This window comes from Cupressus sempervirens, chromosome 1 (assembly GCF_028749045.1).
Source record: "Cupressus sempervirens isolate cs-2001-9-10 chromosome 1, ASM2874904v1, whole genome shotgun sequence".
Lineage (NCBI taxonomy): Eukaryota > Viridiplantae > Streptophyta > Pinopsida > Cupressales > Cupressaceae > Cupressus > Cupressus sempervirens.
Window position 1 is genome coordinate 334,319,735 of NC_143118.1, and position 13,530 is coordinate 334,333,264.

At 35.3% G+C, this 13,530-nt stretch overlaps 1 protein-coding gene across 1 annotated transcript; it reads left to right on the forward strand.

Annotated features, from left to right (window-relative positions):
* Window positions 1-1,979: 1,979 nt before the first annotated feature.
* Window positions 1,980-5,835, forward strand: LOC149577549 (chitinase 2-like). Its single transcript, XM_089796836.1, has 4 exons — window positions 1,980-2,054; window positions 4,654-4,898; window positions 5,049-5,125; window positions 5,303-5,835. The coding sequence occupies exons 1-4, from the start codon at window positions 1,980-1,982 to the stop codon at window positions 5,833-5,835; spliced, it is 930 nt and encodes a 309-aa protein (XP_089652962.1).
* The last annotated feature ends 7,695 nt before the right edge of the window (window positions 5,836-13,530 follow it).

The window sequence follows — 13,530 nt, forward strand, 5'->3', positions numbered from 1 at the left end:
TTGCTGATCAATGCAATGATATGTTCTCCGGAGTCTCCACCTGAAAACACTGGTGAAGAATCGAAATCCTCTGAGCAAAGCAGAATTCTAGTTAGTTTTAAGCTTAAAATCTCATTTTTCCTATTAATTGGTTGTTGAGCTCGCTGGTGGACCTGATATTCCATTCCTCTCTGATGATGCCGTAAATTTTAATTTTAAAATTCCATTTTCCCGCCCACAAACATAGATCGAAGTTACCGCGCTACAGACATCAATTTCTGTAATGTTAAAAGACAAGGGTTTTCTCATGACGTTGTCACACAGCAAATAGGTTTCCAACCAGCTGAGATGTGAAAGCACGATGGATATAGGAAACTTGATAGATGTTACAGCTGGAAATGCTTTCATGGACATTTAAGCAAACTGTAGAAGAAGCAGAGACGAGGTATGTGAACTGTTTGACCGAATTCCTCTGAGAAATCTGTTCTCATTGGAATTTCCTAATTGCAGGGGTGCTCACCAAATGGAATTGTTGACAAAACTTAAACAACTTTCAAGCAAATGTGATTGAGAGGTATAGAAGCTATGCACAAAATATTTTTTTGAAAAGGCATTCGACTTTGAAGCATATGCAATTTGCAGGGGTAAACCAACACTCAACGAGTTTATCCAACATCCGTCTTCGCAGTCTGTGTCGACATGGGATATTTGGAACAGGTTGTGCACATCCACTGGCAGATATTTTAGTTGCAACTGCGCTGATTGACATGCTTCCAGAATGTGGAAGCAAAGAGAAGGCACGTGAATTGTTTGACAGAATGCCTCCTAGAAATCTCCTCTCAAGGAAGAGCTCCTTCAGCCAATTCATCCCTATGTAAATCTAACTCTTTTAGGAATTGTTGAGTAATTTTCCTACACTTCGTAATGGAAACCAAATTCCTATCAAGTTGTAGAAATAAACAGAATGTTTTCAGTGGCTCTATTAATCTGTAAATATCTCCATGGATCTCTTCTTACTGAACTTCATGAAATGCACTTTTTTAAAATGTTAAATTCTATTAACTCGTATTAAAAAATACCATTTGTGGGATAGTTCTATTTGGAGGAGTAAGGAACGCACTTAAAGTCATTTAGTAAAATTAAATTGGGTAATTTGGGTAACAACAAATAAGTCATTTAGTAAATTTGAATTATCAAGTTGTAAAACACAATCAGAATGAAGTTGGAGCAAAATAAAATGTTATTTAGTAGTGTTGGTAAAGTAGAGAAATGTACGTGCAAAATCTGAAGATTTTCCATAGTGAACATGCTATTTAGCGATTGCAAGAAATTAAAAGTTGTTAGAAAAGTTTAAGATCATGCTGGAAAAGTTGTCAAAGGTTTTCTGAACTGCTTGCACATTCTGCCAACCCAGCAATAGCTGACATTTTACCTTTTATTGTGGGCACGAATAGGGAACAACTTTTTCCTGAAAGTTTATGCATCACAAATTGCTTTGTTCAACAACGATGATGATGGATTTGATGGAATAGTAAACTTGTACACAGGACTGCTGCTGAGGCCGATGAGAAAGTACACAGGGACATAATACAGCATTGCGACGAACAACAAAAATGGAAGGAAAATCAGGGCATTTGCAATGACATATGAGGAGGAAATGTTGTAGTCAATCGCTTGCTGAGCTTGACGTAGGGGAAGACGTGGCCCTGCCGGTGGGAGGGCACTGCCATTACATGAGTAGATTCCACACTTTTATGAGCAGATTCCACGCTTTTGACTGAGAACAAGAAGATCATTTGACTTTTTACGCCGAAGGCATTTCCCTATATAAGATGGAAGAGCTGAATTTTTACATCAACAATTGTTAGCTGTCTAGAAGCAGTGGACGACCATAACATGCATTGCTGCCGCTCATTTTTCCACCCTGTGAAAAATAGTACTTAGCACACTTTAATGAGTTGGTCATGCGCCAGAAGAAGTAGCCAACATTAACATTACGTATGGACTGCCTTCACACTGTCCTAATAGAAAAGGATCAGTCAAGCAGAAATCCACTTGTTTTCCAAACTGCATGGGTTATATGAAGCGGATATATAGTATATATCTATGTTTAAAGACATAGCACAACGGTGGTATATTATTATGATTATTATTACTATTATTAATTAGATTAATATTTTTGATAAACTTCATCAAATTTAATTCATGTCCACCGATCATCTCATTTTGTAGCATCACTAAGGTGCTATTTATACTACTGTATTGACCAGACTTGAAAAGTATTGAACATACAAACCTGATTAAGCATGAAGAATTAGTGTTGTAGCATCATTACATTTGGGGCCAGAATTTCTACAAACACTTCTTATATACTTTTAGGTTTAGTGGGTTCGTCACAGCCACTAGGGAAAGGCATATTAAAAAATATACTTATATATAAATGGACGGAGAAACTATTAATTATTTTAAAGATAGAATATCTTTATTCACTTAAATAATAAGTTAACAGAAATGAACTTTTAATATTTAGAATTTTTAAAATTATATTATTGAGATTTCAATTTGTTTTTGTTGTGAAATTTCAAAATTTAAAATTTGCACCTGTACTTCAAATTTCAATTCTAGATTATTATAATATCGACTATATTATTATTTAACCAATTCATATATTGACAAAAGCTACTTTTATATAATTCTAGACAAAATATATTAGAAAATAAAAATTTATCTATATATGATTTTTATAAAAGGATTATAAAAAACCAAAATTATATTACATGACAATGTGATACAAACTAAATGACAGTTTAATGAGTTATAACATTGAACATATTAAATTGATCAATCTTTGTAAAACTATATTAAATTTTACAAATTATAAATATAGAAAAATATTACCAACTAATTTAATATATTTATTTAAGATATCAATATTGTCATTCTGATAATAATAAGACATAAAAGAAGCAATCACGTTTGTAATTTATAATTTGTTATATGTTATTTTTAAGAAATCTAAAATCACAATAAAAAATACTTTAATTTAAAATAAATTATTTAAGTTCTCATTATTCATAACTTATTATTTAAATTCTCATTATTCATAATTTATTATTTACAACAAAGCATCCAAACTAAGAAACTAAAATTAGGAACAATGAAAATTTGTGTTGAAATACTAAAATCTTATAAAACATTTAGAATTGCTAAATGCTAAAATAATAAAATTTTATAAAAGATTTAGATGTAGGTGTGTAAATCTCATTTAATGATCTATTTGGATGGATATAAAAATAAAAAAATTTATGCCATTTTTTCATTGAGTGCAACACTAATGTAATTTTTTTTCTTTATAATGCAAAATTTGTGATTCTTAGAAAGCTAAATCTCCATAGAGATAAGGATGAAAAGTTAAATTTCTGCAAATTTATTTTGTGTATATTCTATTGTAGTACAAAGTCATGTGATAACACATCTTAATAGAATTATACTAATAATTTAGTTCAAATGAAATCACCATCTGCACATTTTCGCATACCTATTGTACACTAAGGTGCGATTACTAGTATCTAATCTTGTTTACACCTCATAGTACTCTTAAGAATTTGTGCAAGGATCCATAAATCTTTGACTGCAATTAAAAATTAAAAATCCTCGATAATAATCTAATCAACTCCATTAATCTAATCAATTCGTACAAAGTTTTAATAATTTAAAACGCCCTCGGAAATTTCTGCATTAATATTAGTCAATAGTCTATAAAGAGTACAGACAGTTGTTGAATCTGGCAAAGATAGTAGTATGCAACCATTATGGACACGTAAATATTAAAGATTTCTGTGAATGTCAAACAATCTGTTCACTAGATCTACTAATTTAGGGCTCCCCTATCCTTGACATTGAATTTTTATCGTGCGTCAACATATATAATGGTTTCAATTGCCCGTCTCCAGTCCTGCCTTACAATTATAAAAGTATATAATTGGCAAAGTAAAACAGAGAGGTCAGAATACCAATAGTTGTGAATGGAGTTGTTCACTTAATACCTACACTTAGTGACTTAATGTCCAATTTTTTTGACAACATTGTACCAATACTTGTGACTTTAAAGTTGTTAGTACAATGTTAACTACTCAAAATTGAATAAAATGTACCCTTAGTTATAAAAATCAACCAATGATGTGATGTCACATCAGCTGTTCAACTATGGGTACTCTTTATGCACGACCATTGGTCTCACCTTTTTTTTGGGTTGTTTTGGACAACTTGGCAAAAAGCATGTTGATGTGGCATCATAACGGGTGATGTGGACTTGAAACTATAGTTATAAGTAGGCGACTCGCCAAGTAAGCTACTGTAAAAATCTGGGAGCGATTTGAAATTTTTACGTAAGATTTTGATAAGTGCAAAGTTAGGATGTTCAAGTACCGGGTCCTCTCCCCTACAGTTACAGGGTCAAAATTCACAAAAACAAATTACTAAGAATTTCAGTTGGCAAACAGTCAGCGTCCCTCATTGGACATCTAGTAACATGGCATTATATGCTATCAAAAATTTATGCTGCAACGACCCTAGCTCAAACAATTGCCATGCATCCTTAATGCTTCCATTTTGAGAACACAAACAGTATACAACTGACTCCGACGTGGTTTTCTCCCACTTCATCCTGATCAGCACGACACCGTGGATGGACCAACGTATCAAATTCCATATTTAACAACACGGTTGTTCTGTTTTCCCGGCATAAGACTGCCGGATTGTCGGAAGAATCCGGCTAATGTCTTCCGGGGGAGTAGCCTATCGGCTAACTATCGGCTAATAATACCATATGCTAGTAAACGAGGGTTTAAAATTCATTCCAACCATTTTTATTTCCGAAAGCGAGACTTCCAAGTCAATGGACGTAGGACAATTTTTTGGTTTATAAATAATGATAAACAAGGACGAAGAAACGAATAAACCGAGTCAAGATAAAACTCCGTCCCGCCTGCTCTCATGAAACCATAATATGACAAGTTCCTACCAGTTATCGTGTCAACCATTCCATGTGGAGCGATTAATTGATACAGGACAGAACTTTGGCTTCAGATAACAGATTCCCTTACAATCGAAGCAGCCAACAGAACGGAAACGAGTTTATTGATCCGTAAACGAATGGAACAGCTATGAATACTAAGGGTTCTATTCATTCTAACCAGAGATGGCTTCTTACGAACCATTATTCATGAAATATAGATTGATAAATATGGCTTATAAATTGTACAGTTAAATTCTTGTTGTGAAGAATATCTGATGGTATCAAATGTTTAATTTTTTTGTGCAGGTGGCAATGCCAAATTATTCAAGGAGTACATAGGAGCCGATGGCATGAAAGTCGAGCTCTCAGACGTGCCAATCCTTCCTAACGTAGAATTCCACTTCATTCTGTCATTTGCCATCGACTACAGCGGAGCCGGACATTCACCGTTTCCAACAGACGGTAACTTTAAAATCTTCTGGGGCAAAAAGACTCTTCGCCCCAGCGATATTCTCGATAGAAAGTCGAAACGTAAGAACGACAAGGTCGTCGTAAGCTTAGGTGGCGACGTGGTGGGAAAAAACGAGACGACTGTTCAGTTCATGCCGTCGAGTGCTTCGACCTGGGTTCACAATGCCATTTCGACCTTAACACAGATAATCAATGAATACCATCTTGACGGCGCCGACATCGACTACGAGCATTTCGACTACTCAGATCCCAATACTTTTACAGAATGCATTGGTCAATTAATTGTTCAGTTAAAGCAGAACAAGGTGATCTCCATAGCGTCGATTGCCCCGTTTGAGGACGAGGGCCCATCCCCTATCCCTAAGTGAAAAAGAAAAGGAAAAATCCCTCAATTTGTCCTAAAATCTCTTACGAAGAAGCCCATCCTTCATACTACCATGATGAAAAGGAAAGCCCTAGGTAATAAATCTAACATTCCCAGGTCTAGGAAAGGAAATTACGGAAGCAAAACTAATATCATTAATTTTAATGAGGTTAAGGAAGAAGGCGCCAAATTTCAGGAAGGTCATAAACTTCTAGCTATGGGGAAACAAAATATGAGATGACCTTCGGTGAACATAGATCACCTCACTTGAGGAATAAAAAATATGTTATAGAGAAAATATCTATTGAAGAACTTGTCCCATAAATGAAACTTCAATATAAATTTGAAGATTGAAACCTATGAGAATTTAGGTTATGAATTATGAACTTAGGAGTTGGAGAGACATAAGATGAAAAATCCCTAAAAATTATTGTTAGCCTTGGTGATTTTGATGAGATAGTGGACATTTCATGTAATTCCCATATTCTTTCTAATGAAGCTTGCATAAAAAATAGTTACCCTTCTCCTAACTGGGGTATTGCTTTCACTTCATCTAACAATAGATTAGAGCACAACTTGATTTAGGTTAGGCTTGATAGGGCCCTCATCTCTTCTCGATGGGACATTCTCCAACAAACCTCCTTAAAGGTGAATCTGAGGATCATTTTGGATCATTCTATGCTAGTTCTCTCTTGGACACAAAGCACAACTAGACAAAGGCCTTTCAAGTATGAGATCATGTGGCACTCGCATAAAGAGTTCAGAGACTATATTGCATAGTGGTGGAAGGCACAACCATGTTCCATATTTCAAGAAAATTTGACAGAATCTGAAAGGAGGTGAGAGAATGGAGTAAATCCTCATTTGGTAACATATCCAAAGAAAAGAAGGCTACTGAAAAGGAGCTGGGAGCTCTCCAAAATCAACTTGCGCTAACCAATGCACAAGTTGAGCAGCAATAGGAGGAGAGGAAGTGTAGAGACAAATGGAAAACCCTCCTAAATTAGGATGAAGTCGTCTAGAAATAGAAATCTAGGGTTCAATGGTTGGAGGAGGGAGACAGAAACACAACGTTTCATCCATAGATCAACCTCAAGAAGAAAGAAGAGAAACATTATTAACCTATTGCTAGATGATAATGACCAAGAAGTTACTAAAGTAGAATAGATAGAGGATGGATCCAATTCCTATTTCTAGGGAATGTATATCCCCCTCAATTGCCTAGGTTAATAGTAACTTGCAAAATGATATCCTAAGGTCATTCCAACTAATGATCAATGACCAGATGAATGAACACATGATGAGCAAGGTCAAAGAGGAGGAAGTGAAAATAGTTGTTTTCAATATGAATTAGTATAAATCCCCTAGTCCCAATGGGTTTCTTCTTGATTTCTTCCAAGAATTCTAGGATATTATAAAGTACGACGTGATCCATAGTGCTTGTGACTTTTTTAGAGTAGGTAACATGCTAAAGGAACTCAACCAGACCTTCATTGCTCTCATACCTAAGACTGAGGACCCTAGGAGGATAGAGGATTTCAGACCCATTAGCCAGTGTAACACTATTTATAAGATTCTTGCTAAGGTTATGGTGAACCGTATAAAGCCCCTTTAGGACAAGATTATTGGCCCCTATCAGAATAGTTTTGTGCTAGGGAGGTAGATTCTTGATACAATTATAACTACCCATGAGGTGATCCACTAAATGGAAAGGTGTAAGAGCCTAAGTATGGCCCTTAAACCAGATATTTCCAAAGTCTCTGATAAAATTAGTAGAGAATTCCTCTTTGTTATTCTTGTAAAACTTGGCTTTAATGAGAATGTTAATAGAACTATAAAAAATGTTGTTACCTCTGTTACATTCTTGGTGCTTACTAATGGAGCCCCTAAAAAATTCTTCTCTTCCTCCCAAGGTCTTTGTCAAGGTGACCCCCTATCTCCTTACCTTTTTATTATTATGGCAGAAGTTTTAAGCATAAAATTAGTTTCTTTGACTAACTCTGGAAAAATTAAGGGTTTTAAACCCACCTCCAAGTGCCCCCCACAAGTTATCCAACAATTTGTGGATGACACTTTCTTATTCGGTATCTCCTCTATCCATGAAGCTAGAGAATGGAAAGACACCCTAAACAAGTATGCATTGGTCTCTAGTCAATGCATAAATTACCAAAAAAGAAAGGTGTATTTCTTTAACACTATTGTCAGTTTGAGGGAAAAGGTGACCGTTATTCTTGGTTGCCAGGAGGTGTCTCTCCCAGACACTTATCTAGGTCTCTTGCTTACTATTTAAAGGAAGTCCCCAATCAATATTGGAATGGCCTAGTTGAATGCTTTTAGAGAAAGTTGGTAGGCTGGAAAGGTAAAATCTTGAGCAATGCAGGGAAACTCTAGCTTCTATCCACCTCCTTGTAGGGCATCCTAGTGTATTTCCTCTCCATTTTCAAAATTCAGGACAGATTCAAAGACATTCTTGAGAAAATTTAGCATAATGTTTTATGGTCTGGAACTGAAGAGAAGTCTAGAATGAGTTTGGTTAGTTGGGAGAAAGTTTGTCATCCAAAAACTCTTGGAGGATTGAATATTAAAATAATAGGACAATTGAATATGGCCCTGCTAACCAAAATCGATAGGAAGTTGGTGAACTCTCAAGGTAGTTAGTGTAACATTGTGATGGCTAAATACCTTGGAGGTTCTTCTTTCCATAAATTTATTTGGGCACATGCTCTCCCCCAGGGTTCCAAGATCTAGAACAATGTGGTTAAAACCAGAAAGATCTTGAAAATGGGGTGTCACTAGATCATGGGGAATGGTAATTCTATTGACTTGTAGGAAGATTAATGGATTCATGACAAGCCCCTCATGCATACCAAGTTCTTACCTTTTCCTGAGATGTGCACTAGATTGTATGGCTCTTAGACTCAAAACTTTATCACCCATTATAGAGAAGAGATCAAATTCTAGAACCTAGAGCCTATGGATTTGGGCCTTGCACAAGAGCTATAGGACCTGCTTCGAAACCTCAAGATTCCCTCACCCTGGTGGAGGACTCCTTAGTATGGAAACTCACACCCTTGCGAGAGTTCACAGTTAAGTCTTCTTATCTTAGTTGTCTCATGGGGGAGGTGGCCCAAGCTAATTGGAAAAAGGCCTAGCATCCTTGGATCCTACCAAATATAAACCTCTTTTGATGGACAAATTCTCATGGATCCATCCTCACTATCGATAACCTCCAAAGAAGAGGGTTTAAAGTTGCTAATTGTTGTATTTTATGTTTCCAAGATGTTGAATATATTCTACACCTTCTTATCCACTACCCTTTTGCCATGGATGTTTGGAGGGAAGTCCTTTTGTTATGGGAAGTCCAGTGGTGTATGGATAGTAATTTGAAGCAATTTTTTCACTAGGATGGGTTGTTTGCTCACCCATACCTCAAAAACTTATGGTTGATTCTCCCCCCATATGTTTCATGGAAAAACTAGAAGGAAAGTAACAATAGCATTTTTAGGGAAGAAGCCACTACTGGCTTGGGGATGGCACAATATATTATTAGGATACTAAAAGAATGTAGTGGGATCTAGCGTTGGAAGGCACCCCCTCTGAACCCCCCAAAATTTTTTTATATGAAATGGGCATCAACTTGGAATATTGGCTTATTAGTGGCACAATTTGACAATTCCAAAGTCATGGCTAGAAAGAAGATGAGGTGGCACCCTCCCCCTAAGTCTTGGATCAAGCTAAATTTTGATGGATTGTCCATGATGGGAAGCTTTGTGGCAAGAGGTGTCCTTCACAACAATATGGGAAATATGTTGGTCACCTATACTAGAAATTGTAGAGGAGGCTTAAAGAATGAAGAAGAAGCCTTGGCTTTTCTATGGGGATTGAGAATTGCAAGAGCTCATGGTTTCAATAAGCTTGCCATTGAGGCGGACTCGATGTTAATTATTAAAGCTACTAAGGGAGAGAGCCAAAGCAACTAGTCAATTAGATTTATAATTGATGAAATCTAAATGTCGATGGAAGAATACCATGAGATCAACATGGCTGACATATATCATGAAGGGAATGTCATGGCGGATGAGCTAGCCAAATTTGGCCATAGTATCATGCATTTGGTGGAATGAGAAGACATCAAATTGTTGCCATCGTCAACTTAGTTTATGATGGAAATGGAGTGTACTTGCAATAATATCATATGAATTATCACAAGAGGTGGTATGAATTCATTTACCCACGTGGTGGAAGGACATGACTTTTAAAAAAGGGATTGTTTGGAAAGATTTTATGATGATCCACATTATTGATTCAAATTCTGTGAGTTTTAAGTATTGCCAAAAGAGGACATAGAAGGTGGATTTTTTAAGATGCAAAAAATTGCCAGGTAATGATAAAAAAGACAAGTTGTTAAATTCCTACACCAACTATAGCTGGCAATGGTCATTTATGGATGGAAAAAGGACAATTAACATGTGCCACTAAGGGTGGAAAATCTTGCGGACTTATGATGGTTATGCACTTCCTTTTCATTTTAATCTTTGAGGTTGTTCATTTTATATTTGGTAACTACCAAACCTACAACAAGGCTCTGTCAAAAAACTTTGAAGAGTTGGTGGTTGATTTGGGTGATGGCATGGGCACTGGCGATCGCATTGAACTAGTGGATGTGGAGAATTGCATCCAAAACAACAAAGCAACGATGGTTTACATGTAGGAGGGTGACCTCTTACAATTTATGGAAGGAATGACAAAGCACAATGAGAATGTCTCTACTGAGTTTGATTTAGACACTAGGAAGAGTAAGAAGAGTGCTAGGCAATCTAGTAAATGCCTCTAGATGGAAAAATTTAAGTCCCCCCTTGAAGCATGATTCCATCTCTGAATCTTCTAAAAATGATGTCAAACTTGCAAAAAAGAAGAGACTACCCCAGAACACCAAGCCTGTCCCCAACCCTCTTAGCCCTTCTCATATCTCTAACACCCTTGAAGCTATCTGGACTAGAAGAAAAGGGGAAGACATCACATCCCCTAGGAAAGAAAATCCTAAAGATGGTGGGAAGAAATGAAAACATAGCCACAGACAGAGCCACAATAAGGCTAGATTAGATAGGCTTGAGTAATTTATGAGGGAACTAGCAGACAATCAAACTAGTATCTACTAGAGATTTGATACTTTGGTAGAATTTTCCACCAAAGTCATGCATTTTGTGGCCACCACCCTATACTTTTTGCAAGTAAATAAAGAGGAGAAGGACCTGGGCAAGGAAAGTGAGACAACCCACTCCATTTATGGGTTCTTGGTGGAGCACTGGTTGAAGACTATCTTGGACAAATCAATCAAAATGGAGGGGGAGGACATGAATAAGGAAACACTTGAGGAAAAGAAGAAAGATGATCATGGATAGGACGAAGGTAGCTAGCCCTTGGTCTAGTGTTTATTTTTGATTTTAATTCTGCTCATGATTATCAATTCGATACCTTATGGGGTTTTACTTTTTATGATTTTATCATTTATTGGGACTAATAGAAGTGATGTGTTTAAGTGATGTTGGTTTATTTCTCAGTCTTTTCTACATATTATTTTAAGGACTGATAGTATTGTTAATTTAGTTATGAACATTATCTATTTTTTGAAGTTTAAAGTTGGTATTGATTAGTTGACTGGGAGGTAACCTCCAGTAGACCTTTAGCCTATTTTGTACTCTAGAGCCAGCCCCTTGTCTTTTTGGCTACTATCTAATGCTTTAAAAATTGGGGTTCTAGAAATGATAATATAATTGTTAATCAAATTAAGGAACACTAGGAAAGTGTAGATACTCTAAAGAATTATATAATGTTTGCTATTACAAAAGAAAAATTTAATACAACCATCTCTTCTCTTTATAGGTTCATGAGTATAAATGCAAATGTGACTACCTTTGGAGTGGTTGTAGGATCAAGTAGGAAGACAAATAATTCCTAGAAGAAGAAACAAAAACACAACAATGAGGAATAGCCCCAAAGTGTTGATAACAAAGACCAAAAGAAAGGAACCTCGCTATATTTTAAAGGATCATGAGGTATTTGTAATTTAAATGATAGTTAATTTACCTTCCTTTAGACTCATTTTAAATTTTAATATGTTTATGGTTTCTCTTACTAAACTTTATTTTATGATTACTTTGGTATCATCTTTCATTAGTTTGAACTATAAGACTCTCTAATTCCTACCATAAGGTAAGAAAGGTTATTTTTCTTTTTCACTCAAATGATGAAATAAAACAATATAGATCAAGGTGATATTGGTGTTAGATTAGGGAAAATACATAGTACTAAAATTTCATTTTTTATTATTTTTTCATAGTGCTAACTATTAGTGGTTTTCTGTTGTAATAGCCCAATGTTTGGTCCTATCTTTTGTGTTGTAATATTGAGTGCTTCCATTTAGATTTAGGGACCTCTTCCTACCATCTTAATAAAAAATATTTAACAATAAATAATGTCAATCTCTGTTGTAGCCTTCTTCAAAAATTGAGAATAAGAAATTTCTCAAAGCACAAAACAAAATGATTAGGGGAACCCTTAGGAAAAAAGTAAATGATCTTTATTAGTACCTAACAGTTGTGTAACAAGAACCAAGTAAGAAAGATCTGCAAGAACAAATCAAGGACCTCAATGAAAAAGTAATATCACTTAACAATAACTTTGATAATGCCATCATTGGTGTAAAGCTTAATCTGGTCATTTCTACTATTTGAAAGTTTTAGAAAGAAATGATGAGGAAGGCCATCTTTGGAACTATCATGGGTCAAACAAAATTGAAGAAAGATAGCATGCACAAAGATAATATGCATGTGGAGATGAAGAGCATGGAGGATTTCCACAAGTAGATGGAACTTCTCAAGTGCTTGGTCGAGGACTAAGAGATCATCAAACAAGCTTGGTGTCATTGGGCCTTTGATGTTCTTTTTTCTTATGTTTTTGATTTTATGCAATTTTAGTGGTTTACTTTTTATGGTTATTGTGACCCTTCTTGTAATATTGGGACACAATTTTAAAATTGTTATGTTATATCTAGTTCTTGTTAATGGAAAATGCCCTAAGACTCAGTCATGTATTTTTGGTTTATTAGCAGCATTTTTCTTGATAAATTAAAATTGATACTGGTAGTTCTTTACCTTTTTTATTTATTAAATTTTTCTCTATAGTGGGACTCTAGAAGTTTGTAAACAAGTAGAGATGACCTTTTCTACTACTTGGTTGTAATGGCCCAGAGTAGAAAAGTTCTGGTTCTTTGTTGTTACTTGGGTTCAAGACCCTTATCCTACCTCCTTTAATAATAAAAAAGAGCCAAATAACAAACATAAAATTGAACACCCAAAGTATAATTTCTTGGAGGAGTTTTCTACTATGGTGAATCCAAATCTTAGACAAAATATCTCCATATCTTTTATTATTATTCCCATTTCATGGTTTTCTACATTGAAATATGACCCATCAAGATTTTCCTAAACATGAATACAATACTAACAAGGCATCAACACATTTTTTCCCTCAATTATTTAATTCCAATATATACTTCAAACACCATTCCCCTTTGATACATCTATCTATAACAATTAATCTCCTTCCTAAAATGGTCCTTCATCCTTAAAAAATGAGATATCTTACAAAATTTCTAATTTGAACTTATCATCCTCTAGGTATAGGAAGTTTCTTTATT